General features: G+C 28.2%; 1 protein-coding gene across 4 annotated transcripts in view; it reads right to left on the reverse strand.

Annotated features, from left to right (window-relative positions):
- Window positions 1–20,897, reverse strand: part of LOC111635968 (H(+)/Cl(-) exchange transporter 3-like) — an 89,493-nt gene that overhangs the window by 5,996 nt on the left and 62,600 nt on the right. The window contains exons 12-17 of one of the 4 annotated variants that reach the window (XM_023381121.1): window positions 16,028–16,169; window positions 13,288–13,373; window positions 8,645–8,766; window positions 4,515–4,629; window positions 3,441–3,536; window positions 3,314–3,372 (exon numbers count right to left, since the gene is read on the reverse strand). In XM_023381121.1, the coding sequence (XP_023236889.1) occupies window positions 3,314–3,372; window positions 3,441–3,536; window positions 4,515–4,629; window positions 8,645–8,766; window positions 13,288–13,373; window positions 16,028–16,169 (620 nt within the window). Of the gene's footprint in view, window positions 1–3,209; window positions 3,373–3,440; window positions 3,537–4,514; window positions 4,630–8,644; window positions 8,767–13,287; window positions 13,374–16,027; window positions 16,170–20,897 lie in introns of those variants that run through there. The other 3 variants (XM_023381118.1, XM_023381119.1, XM_023381120.1) reach the window with 3 other exon arrangements.

Genomic DNA, 20,897 nt, shown 5'->3' on the forward strand with positions numbered 1-20,897 from the left:
TTAGAAGGAGAGAGAGAGAGAGAGAGAGACTAGTCCAGGTGATTAGTTGTGATCATCACTCATCGCATGGAAACCTCACCCAAAAACTTTAGACTATTTATTAATCTAGACTTTTTTATTATTGTTGTATTAAATAAAAAATAATAATAATAATAATAATAATAAGTTTCAATAAAAATAATAAAATGTAAATTGAATTTTATCGTAACAAGTTTGCTTGAATTTCCTTTCTTCTGAGATCGCAGCAATGCGCGACGGGTAAGCTAGTTATCTTATAAAATATAACTTACTGTATTAGACAATTCAATGAAATGATATATTGTGAATAAAAACTAACTTTATCCGATAAATTTTATTGATTTTCTATATTTGTCATCAATATTTTGTTTCTAGATAATAAAATGCATTTTATTCTCTTAAAATTAGTTCTATCAAATTTAATTTATGTATTATTGATTAGCAATATGTTCTGTTAGAAATAACTCTGTAGAATTTTTAATCAGTAAAACTATTTCATTTTTTTCTCAGTTTTTGCAACAGTTACTTTTTTGGAAAAATAAAAAAATTCATTACGTGCAATACTTATAATATGAAAACTTACCAATATCATCCACAGTCATACTGTCTTGGGTAATAATACATAAAGGACCTTCATTTCTCCTGAAAATATTTTTCTTATTAGACTATAAAATGTAATAAAAAAAATAATTAAAATAAAAATTAATTACTTTGGTCTCATTACATCAGCAGCAAGTGTGGTATGAGTAAACTTTTCTTTGCTATCAAGAAATGGATAACCATTTAAATGAATATGTGCATCGTAACTAAAATGTGTTAAGATAAATATTGAAACATCATTAAAAAATTGTAGTATAATTATGATACTGAAAAGAAATATCTGAGAATCTCTAATACAATAATTTACATTAAAAGCATTCAAACTTCCAAACTTAAATTTTAACAGAAAATCAAATCTCATACAAATCTTTGGTAATCATTATTCACTTAAATTAACAAAACATTTCAGTTAGAATTTAAAATTTAATTTTATAATAATTCATTAAAAAGTTTCAAAATTTAAATGTAATTTGAATAGAATGACTAGTGTAGACAATCAATTAGATGACTTTAAAACTAATTGTGTTTAAATCATCATAATAGTCATATCTTATTCTTCTTTCCTAATCTCCCTTCATCCCCTTCTGATTTGGATTATTTCTATTATTACTTTATTCTCATCTGTCTTGCTTTACATATATCTAATTAGATTTAATTATCATACTTTGCACAAAATGGTATTTTCTTCAGAATTATATTTTGTAAATAAGATCCAGTTATTATTATTTGAAATAAAAAATTTTTCAAAGTTTTTTGTCTCAATCTTTATTTCATAAATGAGTGCATTAAAAAAAAATCACACAAATAATAGATAATACAATTCATTTTATATCACACACATTATAGGTCTCCAAATATAAAAATTTGGATTTTCAAAGCCTTTAGTTCTAAAACTTGAAATTAAAGGCTCTGAAGATATTTTCTCAAAAAAGTGTTTTTTTTTTAGAAGTCTCTAGTTATTATTTTACATTATCAATTTATAAAATATTGTACACTTTATAAATATCACAATCTAACGTTTTAGAATAAATTAGCACAATCATGTGAATTTTGTTTTTGCTTAGTTAACCAAATAGATAAATAGACAAGGAAAAATATTTTGTGATCATATTTCAGTAATAAGTGATTATTATTATTATTATTAACCATTAAACACATCTCTCTACATATAAAAACAAGGATACATTCCTTCTTTTCCTAAAGCATCTCCAACCCATTTGCTTGCCATGACAGAAGCCATCAAAGGCACAATGTAATTTACACTGCCAGTCAATTCAAACATAATTACTACAAGTGAAACTGAAAAAAAATTAGATCATTTAATACTGATAATGAACATAAAATATTCTTATGACTATTAGTTATTATTAGTTAATAATAATTCTTGCAAAACAGCATACTGTATTTTAATATTGAAGCAATTTTCAATCATCTGCATTATTAAATTAACTTTTATTTACTTAAACTTTAATTATTTTATTTTTGTATTATTTTATAATATTTTAAATTATATAAAAATTTTGAAAAGAAATTTCAATTCAAATTTATTGACTTATTTTTTGTATGCCATGCCTTATCTAGCATGGCATACAAAGAATTTTAACAATTACATATATAGGAAAAAACAAAAAAAAATAATCAGATCAAAAGACAATTTGAAAGATTTCAAATTGATTTAGACTGTTTCCCAAGTCTTAAGACCTGGAAAACAATATATTTATTTATTTACTCATTACAGCTTTCTGTAATGAGTATATAAATAAATAAATAACTTTGTATAATTTTAACCAACTAAAATTGAGATATATATATATATATTAAAATTCTAAATTCTTATTTTCATTAAAGAGCTATAATTTATAAATAAGCTAGATTCTGAAGATAATGCTAAATTGTTTAAAAACTTCTAAGTGTAATTTAAATAATTCAAAGAATTACTATATATTTCAAGGAGTCAACTTATTTCTGATTAAATGTTTTTTTGAGACATTATTGTTTCATTATCAGATTTGAACACAGAAGTGAAGAAATTCCTACAATAAGTAACAGATTCAATCAACAGAAATGTAATTGCTGTTGGAATCTATTACTTGTCATCAAAATTTTTGTTTGTTTGTTCTTTGTATCCATTAAGTGTTCAATCTTACAATAAGAAGAAAAGATCTCATAAATGTTTAATTAGAAATAACTTGACTCCTTAAATTATATTAAAATTCTTTGAATTAAATAAAAATACAGAATTTAAACAACTACATAACTAGAACAAATGTTTTTAATTTNTGTAAATTGAATTTTATCGTAACAAGTTTGCTTGAATTTCCTTTCTTCTGAGATCGCAGCAATGCGCGACGGGTAAGCTAGTTATCTTATAAAATATAACTTACTGTATTAGACAATTCAATGAAATGATATATTGTGAATAAAAACTAACTTTATCCGATAAATTTTATTGATTTTCTATATTTGTCATCAATATTTTGTTTCTAGATAATAAAATGCATTTTATTCTCTTAAAATTAGTTCTATCAAATTTAATTTATGTATTATTGATTAGCAATATGTTCTGTTAGAAATAACTCTGTAGAATTTTTAATCAGTAAAACTATTTCATTTTTTTCTCAGTTTTTGCAACAGTTACTTTTTTGGAAAAATAAAAAAATTCATTACGTGCAATACTTATAATATGAAAACTTACCAATATCATCCACAGTCATACTGTCTTGGGTAATAATACATAAAGGACCTTCATTTCTCCTGAAAATATTTTTCTTATTAGACTATAAAATGTAATAAAAAAAATAATTAAAATAAAAATTAATTACTTTGGTCTCATTACATCAGCAGCAAGTGTGGTATGAGTAAACTTTTCTTTGCTATCAAGAAATGGATAACCATTTAAATGAATATGTGCATCGTAACTAAAATGTGTTAAGATAAATATTGAAACATCATTAAAAAATTGTAGTATAATTATGATACTGAAAAGAAATATCTGAGAATCTCTAATACAATAATTTACATTAAAAGCATTCAAACTTCCAAACTTAAATTTTAACAGAAAATCAAATCTCATACAAATCTTTGGTAATCATTATTCACTTAAATTAACAAAACATTTCAGTTAGAATTTAAAATTTAATTTTATAATAATTCATTAAAAAGTTTCAAAATTTAAATGTAATTTGAATAGAATGACTAGTGTAGACAATCAATTAGATGACTTTAAAACTAATTGTGTTTAAATCATCATAATAGTCATATCTTATTCTTCTTTCCTAATCTCCCTTCATCCCCTTCTGATTTGGATTATTTCTATTATTACTTTATTCTCATCTGTCTTGCTTTACATATATCTAATTAGATTTAATTATCATACTTTGCACAAAATGGTATTTTCTTCAGAATTATATTTTGTAAATAAGATCCAGTTATTATTATTTGAAATAAAAAATTTTTCAAAGTTTTTTGTCTCAATCTTTATTTCATAAATGAGTGCATTAAAAAAAAATCACACAAATAATAGATAATACAATTCATTTTATATCACACACATTATAGGTCTCCAAATATAAAAATTTGGATTTTCAAAGCCTTTAGTTCTAAAACTTGAAATTAAAGGCTCTGAAGATATTTTCTCAAAAAAGTGTTTTTTTTTTAGAAGTCTCTAGTTATTATTTTACATTATCAATTTATAAAATATTGTACACTTTATAAATATCACAATCTAACGTTTTAGAATAAATTAGCACAATCATGTGAATTTTGTTTTTGCTTAGTTAACCAAATAGATAAATAGACAAGGAAAAATATTTTGTGATCATATTTCAGTAATAAGTGATTATTATTATTATTATTAACCATTAAACACATCTCTCTACATATAAAAACAAGGATACATTCCTTCTTTTCCTAAAGCATCTCCAACCCATTTGCTTGCCATGACAGAAGCCATCAAAGGCACAATGTAATTTACACTGCCAGTCAATTCAAACATAATTACTACAAGTGAAACTGAAAAAAAATTAGATCATTTAATACTGATAATGAACATAAAATATTCTTATGACTATTAGTTATTATTAGTTAATAATAATTCTTGCAAAACAGCATACTGTATTTTAATATTGAAGCAATTTTCAATCATCTGCATTATTAAATTAACTTTTATTTACTTAAACTTTAATTATTTTATTTTTGTATTATTTTATAATATTTTAAATTATATAAAAATTTTGAAAAGAAATTTCAATTCAAATTTATTGACTTATTTTTTGTATGCCATGCCTTATCTAGCATGGCATACAAAGAATTTTAACAATTACATATATAGGAAAAAACAAAAAAAAATAATCAGATCAAAAGACAATTTGAAAGATTTCAAATTGATTTAGACTGTTTCCCAAGTCTTAAGACCTGGAAAACAATATATTTATTTATTTACTCATTACAGCTTTCTGTAATGAGTATATAAATAAATAAATAACTTTGTATAATTTTAACCAACTAAAATTGAGATATATATATATATATTAAAATTCTAAATTCTTATTTTCATTAAAGAGCTATAATTTATAAATAAGCTAGATTCTGAAGATAATGCTAAATTGTTTAAAAACTTCTAAGTGTAATTTAAATAATTCAAAGAATTACTATATATTTCAAGGAGTCAACTTATTTCTGATTAAATGTTTTTTTGAGACATTATTGTTTCATTATCAGATTTGAACACAGAAGTGAAGAAATTCCTACAATAAGTAACAGATTCAATCAACAGAAATGTAATTGCTGTTGGAATCTATTACTTGTCATCAAAATTTTTGTTTGTTTGTTCTTTGTATCCATTAAGTGTTCAATCTTACAATAAGAAGAAAAGATCTCATAAATGTTTAATTAGAAATAACTTGACTCCTTAAATTATATTAAAATTCTTTGAATTAAATAAAAATACAGAATTTAAACAACTACATAACTAGAACAAATGTTTTTAATTTTATGAAAGTTATTGACATTCCTTCTTTTATATTTATATATTTTAAATATTCATTTAAGCTATTTTGAATATTATATTATTTTGTTTGAACCTAAATTTTTTAATAACCAAATAGTTGGATATTTGGCTTTAGCTTATAATGTATATATAAATAGGCTAATTCAGATTATTAAATAATTTGTAATTAAAGGTAATAGTGATATCTTATCATAATTTTAATAATTACAATTAATTAATTCTATGTACTGTACATATGTCAGTTAAAGTTGAACGTTTTCTGTAACATGCTAACAAATAAGCTTTAATTATAAATAAAATCCATTTTTTTCATATTCAAAGAATCAAAACAAGTATTATTTATTTTACATTTATACTTTATATTATCATAATACACACATTGATAACCATCAATGTGTGTATTATACAATTATTTAAAGAATAATAATGCTATTAAAAAAACAGGACTTTATTTTTTTTTAGAAACAAAATATAATTTATGTCTTGTAAAAAGTTCATCTTTTTGTATCAATAAAAAATTGATAAAAAAAACATTGAAAATGAATACATTGAAAGTGCATTCATTTTCAATGTATTCATTTTCATGTATTCAAATATATTCATTCAAATATCAATATTTTTAAATATCAAAAATCAATATTTTCAAAAATTTTTGAAAATATTTGAATACAATATTTGAAATGAATACATTGAAAATGCATTTTCAATGTATATCATTTATTTCTAAATTATGAGTTTTTTCAAGAAGATATTTTTAAGCTCTTAAATCTTCAATTTTTTTCTGTTTTCATAACTCAATTTTCTTCCTACTTTCAATGTCAACATCTTTATAGCAACTAATACCACTTCATATCTTGAATAAGAATGTATTATTGCTCTGATTAGTTCAGAAATACTATTTAAATTACTTAGTAATCTGTGAAATTAATTATATCATATAGAGTGGGTGATCGGTTAACGAACAGATCAGTTAACAACCAAATCAGATAATGAACACTTTTGCGAAAGATTTTTATGATCGGACAACAAACAGATGTTCGGATAACAAACACTTCACTGAACAAACATAAAAAGAAGCGACGAAAATGCGAATACCAATTGATTTTTCCTTGTTTTCAGGCAACAATTCGAAACTTTTCAGAGTGCTGGAGACGTCAACATCAACGCTCAACTCAGAATATACTGATCAGATAGTATTCCTCCAAACTTTGAAACTCTCCCTTGTAATTCCAGCCTTTTATTTATCTGACAGAAACCATTTTTTATAGTATTCATGAGACTGTCAGGCAGGCACTCGTTAAGTTTTGCTTCGAGTTTTATTTTCAAAAAGTAAAATAGCAAAGGTAGAGAGTGGGCAGAAGATGTCTGATGTTGCTGGGCAGTATGGCTGGAACAAATCTACAGTATGGCGCAGTTCAATCTTATCTAAAAAAGATACAGTATAATCAAGAAGACTCAAGCAGCTAAAGGAATAACAAAAATCACTTCTGAGAAATAAAGAACATTGAAGTGCTCATAATGGAACCTGAAACGGATCTGATGAAAGAAGAATGCCAAGAACTCTTGAATGACGAACACCAAGAAACTCAGCGAGATATGTTTTATTATGAAAAAGAAGATTTATTCCGATATCTGCTATTAATTAAAGATCTTTTGAAGAAGTGAGGGATGTCAGATCAATGGTCTTAGAATGGCATACAAACCAGGTTGAAGTTAATAGGTTTTGGGATCTCTACAATTACAATGCTATTAATTACTTCTAAAAATCTTGAAAAAAAAAGAGAAAAGCAATTGACATTAGACAGATTCTTTAACCCCCACAAACAAAAAAAAAACATAACTAATAAAAATGCAAGACTACATATGTATGTATTTTTATTATTACATATAAATGAACATAGTAAGAAAGTATATATTTTTCATTTTTGAGGGTCTCCAGAATGAATTAATTAGATTTCCATTAAAACCTATGGTAAATCGATAATCGGTTAATGAACAATTCGGATAATGAACAAAGCCTTGGAACGGATTATGTTCGTTAACTGATCACCCACTGTATATGTAAAAGAGCTGTAATTGAATCTTTGTGTAAATTATCAACCAATAAATCATTATTCATGGAAAATCCTAATTCTGCATGATCTGGATGTTTTGTTTTTCTAGCACACTACCATTCCTGTGTATTCCAAATACAGTAGAGCATTGATTATCTGAAACAATTCAGGACTGGGGTTGTTCGGATAAGTGATCATATGCAAAAAAATACATTGACCTATCCCATGTTGAAATTTTTCTCCATTGTGTATTGCTGTGTGTTGAATTTTCATTGATGTTAAGCCTAACAAAAATTTTTTTAAAGTAATATTCGTGGCTATTGTATTGTTAAAAATTATTTCTTTATTTTGCACAAACAAAATAAATATATTAAAAAATAAAAAATTATATTTCAGAAGTTAATCTAGTATCAAAAAACATTCCGATTCAGCATGACACATGTCCCGACACACAGTCCTCAGAAAAACACCACACAAAACAAGCAAAGCTCACCACTCACAATGGGGGAAAAAGCCTCATTCAAATACTGGCGCAACCTTAAGTACCTTCTCATGGTCATGCCAATGTTGCCAGCTAAAACACGCACACCAACAATAATAATATTGGAGTAGCCCAAGACATAGACAAACATTGCAGCGCCCGCACTAGCGGAAATTTGAATTTGCTGACTAGAATGCTTTTGGTTAACCGATGTTTTGGTTGATTGGTATTCAATGCTCTACTGTAATTAAAAAAACTATAAATTGAAAATATTTATATAACTGTCTTGTGTTCTATAATTCTCTTTTATTATAACAGCTTTTAAAACTTATTAAATAAATCATTATTTATTTTAATTATGTTTTATCTGTTTAAATCAAAACATTGCTGTCATTTATTGTAGCAATGATCTCAACAGATCAGTCAGACACTTTTCACTTAAGAGTTAAATATTATATTATAGTATTTAACCAACTATCTTACCAGTCATTCTTGTCACTCCTCCTAGACAAGCTGCAGCACCTACCATTGCATATAAACCAGGAGTCATACAATTTTCACCTGTTGAACAAGCTTTTTGAAACACTGGTAAATCAGGATAATGACTGTAAATAGATTGAAAAGTAATATTTAATGTAAAATTTATAAAAACCACAAGCAGCACTTAAAATATATTCATCTACTAGCTGTTACCCGCAACTTCGACCGGGAGGATTTTGCAAGCAAACCCCATTTATATTCAGTATTTCAACAACCATAGTAATTGTTATATAACACCTACTGCTGAGAATGATGAGAATTGCCCAGAATCAAACAAACTATTTTCAATTTGATCAATTTTCTGGAATGTTTACAATCATTCTATAATCAAACCAAAATGCAATAACAAATTCAAATTTAAAATGGTTCAAACATTTTTAAAATCAAAATAGATAAAAATATTTATAACAATGTCTGAAATGTTATTAATTTAATACACCTAAGTACTCGATGAAGACTAAATCCTCTCTCTTCCTGCCTGTGGGGGAATTTCTTAGTGTGCATTTTCATGACGTACCCTAACTGTGTACCAAATTTCACCTCTTTAGGTTCAGCGGTTTGCTCTGGGCGATGATGAATCAGTGAGTGAGGTCATTCAGTCAGGACAAGCAATTTTATATATATAGATGAATGAATTTTCAAGCTCTAATAAATGAAACTTTTTAACCAACCAATCATTTTTTTTTGTTTGTCAATTGAAAACCTTATTAATCAGTTCAATCAACCATTAATTATACAGGATGTTTATCAAATATCTATCTATTTTATTGAAAATGCCGACTAATCAATTTCTTTCCTAGATTTTGTGAAGTATGCTAACAACTGAAGAAAAAAATAGTAGTAGTTGAGGCACAGCTGTGAGGTTTGACCTTTAAAGGATTTGAAACAAGAGTTCACCTTTAAATTCCAGAAACTACTTCAAAAAATGTCAATAATCAGATCTCTGATGAACAAATTTTGAAGAAAAGGAGGTGTATATGATAAGAAATATCCTTTTTTACCTCCAGTATTACCAGAAACTGTGAAATATATCAATAATGCAACAATTGTAGTCTTTGTACATCAACAAAAAGCTGGAAACTTGGTGTTATACATATAATTAACATCATAACCTCTATATTTTTTTTTGTATACAATTTTATCAAATAAAAGGTATATAATGTTAAATTTGAATTTGTAATTGTAATTTGTATATAATGTTAAATTTGCATTAATCAATTGAAAGAGTAGAAAACAGCAGCAGTGACCACAATTACACCCTATATCTTAGAATGGGTTTACCATGCTATCACTAAACATTGGGATTTATATGTTGACATGCAGGGGAGTAATGTTAAATTGTATTATATTTTTCAGGGCTGTGGAGTCGGAGTTGGAGTCGTCAAAAAATCCGCCGACTCCAACTTCTTTTTACTTCCCAACTTGTTGTGTATATAAAAAGGAAAAGTATTGGAATCGTGTCAAATTTGACCCTCCAAGTTTTTTTTTTTTTTTTTTTTTTTTTGCAAATCTACACGTTTGGAGACCTCCCAAACCTCTCAAAAAAGTCAATAAAGGGAAAAAATTCGCGCGTGTGTGTGTGTTGGCGTCTAATTTCTTTACTTTCTGTTCTAAGATATTAAACAATATCTCAGAATGGGTAAAGTTTAAGAAACAAAATGTGGCACTGTAGCTTGCGTATAAAGGGATATTAATACTATTAAATTTTGGTTCTTAATTAAAGGTCGACAGGGTGAAGACCACGCACCCACACATAAGACTATGCACGTGTCATATCTCTTAATGAATATTTTACTCGTTATTAGCGTTTAAAATTTAAAAAAATAAAATAAAACTCGTCTCTACCCTCAAAGTAAGCTTTTTTGCCATTTTATAATAGTAAAGTAAAACCTGTTAAGATGTTCTCGTTTAAGATGTTAGAATGTATATGGGGACATGATTTAGTTCAACCACTTTGACTTAAATAACTCCTGTGTTAAACCATCTGACTCTGATTCTGACCACTCTGACCACAGAAATTATTAGACTTCAAACAGGGTGAACGAAATCATGCCCCCCCACACAGTCTAACATCCACACATATAGAAAAAACCTCGAATCTTTTGCATATCTTGAAATTTCAAGGTGTCCCGAGTCCAAAACTGTAAAAATTTGGGAGGGGTCATTTTTTGACCGAGCGCTACACTTTCCTCTGTTATATATAACAGCCGGGAAAGTAAAAATTATCGAATACATATTTATATATTACTTAGAGAAGTCTTTTAGCTTTGGAATAAAAAGTTTCTACGCTCTATCTTTATTACAACTCTATTTATTGAAAATTTTATTCTGAGGTCACGTGATGACATCAGAATTTCGGGGTCTCTTTCGGTAACAAGTCTGCCCCTAGTCGGAGTCGAAGTCAAAGTCGGATGGTAAGGAAAAGTCGGAGTCGGAGTCAGTAGATTTTTACGTGACTCCACAGCCCTGATATTTTTTGTTGTATTCATGCTTGTGATTAATTTGTAACACAATAAAAGTTATTAAAAAGTTTTTTCACAAAAATAGATAGTTACTTTATACACACCCTATATTTTATATTTGTTATTAAATTGAAATCCTCAGAATATCAGGTCTACTCTTCTCACTAGGTTGTACAGGAGATGGCATAATTGTATAATTATGGCCATTTCCTGTACAGCCTAGTGAGAAGAGCACACCTGATTGTCACATTACTGCCCAGTAACAATTGCAAAAGTGAATGAAATGATAAAAACACACAGAAGAATTAAAGTTTTGAGGTCACAATAGCTTTTCCATTAAAATAGCACACAAAATCATCTATAACAACTTGGGATATAAATTTCTACAAGTTTGGTGTTATGTTAACTAACTCCTCTATTGTCTATTGTGCATTAAGAGTGGCATGCAGTCTAAAAAGTCTAATTTGGTACCACAATGACTTCCTCCATTGTACTGTGACAACAAATGAGAGCTTCATTCATCATTAAATCTCAGAATTCAAGCAGAATTCCACAAAATAAAATCATCCAAAGTCTCTAGCAAAAAAATTTCAGTCACTCCACTGTCAGGAAAGATACTCTTGACTGTGTTCTGGGATGCAAGGGATATTCTGCTGGTTGATTTTCTAGAAAAAGGGTCAACCCTTAATGCCAAACCATAAAGTGAAATCAGCAATTTGACATATCTTGTCCTTTACTGCTTTCAGTTGGTACCATTTTTCTCAATTATAATGCTTGTTCCCACTTTGCCACATGAACACAGGTTAAAACTGCTGAATTAGGCTAGGAATACCCTAGCCATCCTCCATTCAGTCTGATTTGGCATCTCACAACTTATGCACTGAAGAGAGAGTAAAAGGTCTTTGTTTTCAAACCAATGCCAAGAGTTAGGCCACAATAATGAATGTGTTAAGAATTCTTTGTAGATGATTTGAAACATTAGTACAATATTAGGACTATTATCTGAAGGTTATAGGAAATTATATTGAGCATTAATGGAATTTTTCCATTAATGTTCAATATAATTTCCTTTAACCTTGTCATTTGTACTAGTCCTTGTCATTTATAACTTTGTCACTAGCCTGAAATGTAGTCATTTGTCAATAAAGTAGTAAAAAAATTACAACAAGGAAAACTTATTTATTGAACAACCCTCATATATTTATAAGTTATAATAATCATAAATTTTTAAAAATTTGTAAAATTTTTAATACTTTGTTAATACAAGGTAGCTTCAAAAAGTTTCCAGAATTATGCTGGGTTAGTCAATTAAAGGCAATGAAAAAAGAAAAATATAATGCCTATTTTAGCTAAACATGTCAGGAATAGAGAAATGTGTTCAAACAAATCTGTACTTGCTGCAAAGTTGACAACAGTTACCATTCACTGAAGGTTGTGTTAGTGAGACATCATGAAACAGAGTCTGGTGAAAATATCTATGGAAGAACAATGTGTAAATATCAAATTTTGTGTGTTATTGGGAAAAAACCCTCTGAGACCTAAAGATGCTTTAGGATGCCTATGTTGAATCTGCCATGAAGCATTCTCAAGTTTATGACCGGCAAAAATGCTTTTGTGAGGGATGAGAAAGTATCACTGATGATTTACGAAGTGATCAACAATGTCTGAGGAAAAAATGTTGGTTGTATGCGAGATTGTGAGGTCAGACAGAAGCAGTCAATTAAGCAGATCACTAAGACAGCAGGAATTTTGGTTGAAATTGTTGTTCCATCTTGCATGATCAATCGAACAAACACTGCTGTGTTTGCCAATGCACAATGCCACAAATGCACACAGCAGACCTCGTGCAATTTCTCCTCTTCCCCTAATTGAAAGATACCATCAAGGGACACCATTTGAAGAATGCAGATGACGTTATACAGAGTGCAACATCTGCATTGCAGGTGCTATCATGAGGGCTTCCAAGAATGTTTTCAGCAGCTATACCAGCATTGGTAAAAGTGTGTGGTTGCCAAAGGACAATACTTTGAAGGACACATTGCCTGATTTGTCAATTGTACATATACTTTTGAGTAATAAACTAATTCTGGAAACTTTTTAAAGCAACATTGTATAAATACATACAATGCTAACTGTTCCATTCCAATTCCAACCATTCTTCCCATAATTGCACCCATAGTCATGCTAGGAATAAATAGACCAGCAGGCACCTGTTAATAAATTTCAAATATCTCTTCAATAAGAAAATTTTAATATAATGAAATATATTATTATTATTAATAAATATGCCTAAATACAAATACATTACATAACATAATTGTGTGTGTATTTGTGATTGTACATTCTGTGATTGTACTGTACATTAATTTTTTAAAGTAGAGTTTGTAAAAGCATTAAAAATTTTTAGTGTACATTTCATTCTTATAAAAATGAAAGGTTTTCCTGCATTTCTTGGTTCTTTAGTATAGTATAGAACAGGGGTTACCAAACTTCTTTTGATTGTCGACCCCCTACAACTTTTCAAAACCTCACACCGACCCCTACAAAAAAGTTTGTGTTAAAAGCAAAAAAAAGTTCTTCTTTTTAATTTTACATTTTTTACATTTATTTTATATAAGTGAAATACCAAAATTAAACAAACAATGATTTAAAAACAGTTATACAGGGTGTATATAAATGAATAGTGTGATTTTAAAAATTAATAATAAATCTATTTATTACCTTATATGAGCAAACCTTACAGCATAAGCAGTGGCAACTGTCCAAGTTTTTTATGCATTAATCACAATCCTTCAATATATGCACCCATGATCACATGACACATCTACACAGTAATCAAATTCTTCCCATACACAGTGTAGCATGTTCTCCATGATGGTCTGCAGTGCATGCTTTATCTGATCACACAGTTCCTCAAGGGACACAGGCATTGATGGTACATAAACTCGGTCTTTAATAAACCCCCACAAAAAAAATTGTAGGGTGTTATGGCAAAAAAATGGCAAATGGGGTGGCCAGGAGAGCAGTTTGTTGTCTGCTGTTGCACCACTTCCAATCCAGTGTTGGTGAAGAACACAATTAAGACGCTCATGTATATTCCTGTGAACTTGGACAGTTACTGTTGCTTATACTGTAAGGTTTGCCCATATAAGATTTATATTATTTTTATACATAATAGATTTAATTTTTAAAACTGCACCATTCATTTATAAACACCTTGTAGAGAAGCTAATAATGTCAGTGTGCTGCCTATCAGATACAAGCTTATGAATGCTTGACATGTACTATGTAAGAACCAGAGCATGGACTCGGCAATTTTCTCCTGTCCTGTGCAACTTGATCCCAGTCATTTTACACGTTGACAGGTAGCTGTACTATTAAATTCATTGAAACAATACTGAAAAACATAATAATATGTATAGTTATATTTGTGATTTTTAGCTTCAATTTTCAATTGACCACAATAATGGTATAGTGACCCTTGGGGTCAATATCAACCACTTTAGTAACCCCCTGGTATAGAAATTGATGGATTAGCAAGATTGAGGCTTTGCTGTGGTGCTTAGTAATGCTGCAGAGCAGCATCTTAAGGGAGAACTAGTCTGAACTTTAACTCCTCTTAGCACTGAAACAATGCATTTAAAGGGCTATTTTTACAAAACATTCTTGGCTCTCCTAAGTCTCCAGAACACACTGTAAAAATATTGCAGTACATCACAGAACACACTAAAAATATTGCAGTACATCACAGAACACACAGTACAGACATAACTAGTAGCAATCTTATCTATATAACAGAATGGAACAAGATTTATATACCGTATTTACTCATATATAAGACGAGCTCGTGTATAGGACAAGGTGTGACTTTAGAAATCAAAATAAAGAAAATTAGATTTATTAATACAATTCTAATTTTATTTCATATAATCACAAAATATTATCGAATGCACGTATTAAGGCAAACAACCATGTTTGCCTTAATATATGATGAATGGAAAACAAAACCAAAACATTATAGTGCATGTGACCAGAAAAAGTTTATTTTTAATGATTTAGAATGTGTTAATATTCATTAAAAATAACAATTTAACTAATATAAAATAACTACATTTATAATCATTGCTAAGTGACCTATATTTCATTAATGTTTTTATAAATAATGAGAAACTATTTTCTGCAAACAAATGAGATACAATGCAGTTTTTAAGTGATGGATGTAAGATTAAACCAATAAACAAAGGGTTGTGTGTCTTAATTTGTTTACAGTAAGTGCCAACTTATGATAAATAGACTGTAGACCTATAAAGACAGCATGAAGTACACACAGTTCACAGAAATTATTGCAAAAATGCAAAGAATCCTTTGTTCACACAATTAGGACAACCTAGGTTTTTGAAGCAGTGAAAAATGAATAAAAACCATGTCTTATATGCGAGTAAATATGGTATATATATATAAGATATAAGACAAAAGTATTATTAACATTTATTAGTAAAACATTTGTCCCTTAATAACAAAATAATAAATATGTCACCTTCACTTTATTGTCATGTGATAATTAATATTCTAAATATTAATAAATGTGTTTATCAATCAAAACGTTTGCATTAATTTTTTTCATATGTAATATGTATTATTAATACATATTACATATTACATTTTTGACATTTAATATTATTTAGTTTCATATGTATTATTAATACATATTACATATGAAACTAAATAATATTAAATGTTAAAAATATATAAAATTTAATAATATTCATTAAGTATGAAATTTACGAATGAAAATTTGCAAACTATTTGGCTATGATTTACAAATTTTAGATATATTCTAATTAATATTTAAAAATCTGTTTACCTTTATCCCAAAAGTGAAGACAGTAATGATTAATTTAAAGATGAGTGCAAGTGATAAAAGTCCAAGTGATTTATATACACCACTGTTTGCCTCTGCTATTTGTACTGGACCATTAACAGTATTAAATTTGCGGCTGTAGTCACTAAATAACATATTGTTTCATTACTATAGTATATAAATTCAGTATACAAATTTCATTTAAAAAAACTCTGTACTACTATGGGATTATGAGATAGTTAAGACTCAATATTTCATAATTCTAGAGTAGTGCAGTTAATCAGAACTCATAAATAGCTACTGGAATAAAATCTTACATTCATAAAAACTTTTACATAACATTTAAAATACTTGTTTTGCTTGGTTCAATGTCACGACTTGGTGAATTTATTGACACTTGGCAAATAATTTCATCATCAACTTTTAATCCATACAGATATGCATTTTTGGCTTTCACCCCTCTTCAATCTATTACATAGGTTGTATGTTGTGGACACCTGTCAGGCACCTTCCACACTACCTACATCTTTCTACTTACCTTCCCTTCCGTCAAGATACTTTTCACCTAATTTTTCATTGTAAAACTTATGATCAAGGACATAATAAATTACTACAAACAGTGCTACAGGAAGGTCACAACTGGCCCTGTCAGACAGAAGTTCTTATTTCAAATAAGAACATATACAAAGAACTTTATGACTTCATTCGGAGTTCAGGACATTCGAAACTCTAACAACTAGTGCTTTCCAAGTCGGCAAGTGCAGTTGCTGAGTCACAACAGGACCGCACTTTTCTACACTTCAGTGTTCTCAAAGCCCTGATCAAGTTTTGTGTTTCTGTATGGACTCAATTGTTATTCCAGAATCATCAAGACTGTTGTATACAAATGTTATTTACTGTTGGGAAAAGACAGTGACCTGTCTAATTCTGTATTCGTTATTATTTTTGTAATTTTAATTCATATACATTGTTACATATTTTCTTTATTGTATTCACCCAAGAAGGGTGATTCAACTGTTATTGTATTGTATATATGTCTTTTGTATTTATTTTGTAAATTTGTTTTATAAATAAAAAACCGACGCAGGTGCCCATCAAACTTCCCTTTTCATCTCCTTTCCTATCTCACTTTAATTTTCCCCTTCACCTCTTCTCTTAATCCTTTTCTCTTACCCACCCTTTCACCCCAGGCAATACCCATGAGTAGTCCTGGTTCTTCATCACCTTTAAGTTACAATCTGTTACAATCCCCATCCCTTCCGACTTGACAGCCTCTCCTGCATGCCTCGCAACGTAAAACATCTCACTCCCAGAGTGCCACACAAAGCCCCACCTGCGACTGTATAAACATTCTATTTTAATAGTTGTAGCCAGTACTGTAGCCAAATACTGTTAAAAGTTCAGAGATGCATTCCAGTAACAAATATAAGCACTAACATTTCAACATAAAAAATAATTTGTTTAAATATTTATAAATAACAAGTGCAAAGTTTATACTAAATGAGAACAAACTTTACTTAATGAGAACAAACTATATAATGATTAAATTAATACAGATTAGTTAAAAGTTTACTAATAAATAAATATAATAATTATTTCTTTATATAATTACTAATAATTTGAGAATCCAATTATTAAATATCTAATAATCATTAAATGAATTTGGATAATTATAAATAGTTAAAATAAATACTTTTCATTTTCTTACAATGTATCCAAAATTAACAATCATTTTTATTAGAAATCTGGTATAACAGCTCATTTTATATTATCATTATTTGTTTCTGCTATATTTTTTCAATCAATGATAATGTTATATATGCAATTTTAGTCATTAAATTATATACTTATACAGTGGAACCTTGCTTAATGAGCATAATTCGTTCCAGAACCTTACTCATAATGCGAAACAATTTTTCCCATATAAATTCATGTAAAATACGATAATGTGTTCTATGCCAAAAAAATACTCAAATATTTTTGTATAACATTTATTCAAAGAAAATTATACAATATAAATCTTTAAGGAGCGTAAATCATCTTTATCTTTTCTTCTAGCATGGAATGAAACAACCTGGAATGCAAATTCGATTTGCAGAAAAAAAAAATTTGAAATACAGTAATTTCTAATATTTAATTATAGCATTTACATAGCTGAAGAATTTGGCATATTGTTTGGCATGTTTATTATATAACAAGCTATGGTTGTTGATGTTTATATGTAATATGTCTGAACACAGATTTGGAAAAATGTATAATCATAAGTGACACTAAGATGCTAGCGAAATGAGTGCTAAACAAAACTGATGTTGCATGCACACAATCCAGGTCTTTCTTTCTTCTTGTCAATTGTTATGTGAAACGTCACTTGTTAAGTGAGTCATTTTTTTTTACAATTTGTTTTGCTCGTTATGTGAACTACTCGTTATGAGAGGTTCCACTATAATATATTTGAATGAAATGAATTTTTAAATTTATTCTAATTCAATTTTCTTTAACAACTTTTGAAGATGAGCACTAAATAATTCAAAAACAAAATATTTATTAAATCTTGTTTAAATGTTGCTTTCAATTTAATTTTCATTAGAAAAAACTACTGACTTTTTTAAATTACATTTTTCACTTCAATCAATAAATCTTATTTGATATAAAAAATGTTTAATTAATAATATACTTCCTGAAGATATACATAATGACTACATGATGAATCAACAAATGTTATTTGTGTATTGAATAGGAACTATTGACTCATAATATATGTCAAATGTGATACTATACTATTCCACTAATTACTTTAAAAATTAATTAAAATAAAAAATGGCATTTAATTTTCTTCAAGGAATTAATAATATATTTTTATTACTTCTTACAAGTTAGTAATAAACCATTAACCATTTAATGATTATGAATTTTTAATCTTATCACTAAAACATTATTTTAACAAAGCAAAATCATTGACTTTTGATATTAATTTACTTTAAAATAAAAATAGAAAAAAAAGCAGAAATTATAAACTTGAGTAAAATTAATTCTAGCTAATCTGAACTAATTACTGTATGGGGTTGCTCAGATTAGTAGGATTACATATAATAAATGACTGGATATATGAAATGATCTCTCTCTTTCATGTTTTTATAAAAATTTTTAGTTTTGATATCTTAGATACATAAATCTAAATTTTGATATTGCGATCTTATGTTAATTCAGTATCTCTGTTTCATAATCTCATATACAGAATCATAAATCAATTCTTGACAGCTGGATGGCCGAGTGGTCAAGGTGGCAGCCTACTGTTCTGGGGAACCCGTAATTGAATCTGGACATGTTGAAAAATCCCCAGGAATTTTTCGGGGGTGGTCCATCCAGATATGTTGGGCCCTGTCCCTCACCCCCCGGCCGCCCTGGCTGAACCCATAATGGGCCTGCTAAAAAGAGGCCATCTTAGTGCCCACAGGATGGAGAGTTAAAAAAAAAAAATCAATTCTTTTGATAAATGTAATATAATCATTCCAAAATAGATTTATTTATTAAATGATATAGAAACTTGATTATTCAAAATGATTTGCAAAAAATAAAATAAATACAAGGGTAAATGAAAAATTATCCGCACTTTGAGCTGTAGAATTTATTGTAATCAACTTTCAGCAAGTCAAATATATCATTTCTCGACATAATCGCCCTGCTTTTCAATACACTCTTCCATCTGTCCACAAGTTTTCCTACCCCTTCATTAAGTGGTTCTGCAGCTCACCTGAAAACATTTTTTAATGAAGAATAGGAAAACTTGTGGACAGATGGACAAAGTGTATTGAAAAGCAGGGTGATTATGTTGAGAAATGATATATTTGACTTGCTGAAGGTTGATTACAATAAATTCTACAGCCCAAAGTGCAAATAATTTTTGACTTACCCTCATAAATAAATAAAAACAGAACATGTAGCATTGTACATACACAGAGTACATGCATAGAAACCAAATGTAACTGGAAATCACTATGTTATCTGTTGATTTTATCACTGCAAAACTAGGCCATATCTGACATTACATCATTAAGTTTTGAGTAAATTAACCTTCAAATATGGCCTAGTTTCTATAGTTCATGAAAATTTAAATGCACAGTGCTTAATGTATCCAAAACACAGAAACACATTTCTGGATTATCCAGAAGACCACTGATACCATCAGATTTCAATAATCAAGTTTCCATTGTACATTTGTATTTTATTTGTGGAATAGTGGAGACTTTAATCAAATATTGTTTTATCTTAAGTAGTTTAATTTTACAACTTTTTCTTAAATTCTCCAAAGTTCAAACACTAAATTAGTTATTAATTTAAATTAGTTTCTTTTTCAAATTCATTTGTTGCCTTTGTTCTCATTTCTATATTCATATCTGAACATTTCTTTAACTAACTGAATAAAATTCTAATATTCTACTATATTTTTCAAGTTTTTTCTTAATTTTTAACAAATTGGATTCCTATAATACACAACATAAAATTATTTTTCACCCTATAGACATTAAGATTTGTTTTAATCATACCTATTGCTACCAGATCCACAATGACATTGGCAAGATAACAAGGGACAGAGCTTGATCTATCCAGAATGGACCTATATTTCCCAAAATAGTAGGCAGACACCGTAACCTCTCCTGTCATCTGGCTGTCTCATCATCAACAATAATTATCAAGGAAAGGAGGAAATGTTTCAAGATGTAAGTTTTCTTTTACTCATCACTTTTTCAAATGTGTATTTTATTCACATTATTTTCAAAATTTGTTAATTTAAAAGTTGGCAGCCCTAATAGTAACTAGGGAGGAAAAATGGGTATTATATACTAATGTCATTTGCAAAAGACAGTAGTTAGAT

Source organism: Centruroides sculpturatus, unplaced genomic scaffold (genome assembly GCF_000671375.1).
Source record: "Centruroides sculpturatus isolate CEXI.00-Female unplaced genomic scaffold, Cexi_2.0 scaffold1002, whole genome shotgun sequence".
Lineage (NCBI taxonomy): Eukaryota > Metazoa > Arthropoda > Arachnida > Scorpiones > Buthidae > Centruroides > Centruroides sculpturatus.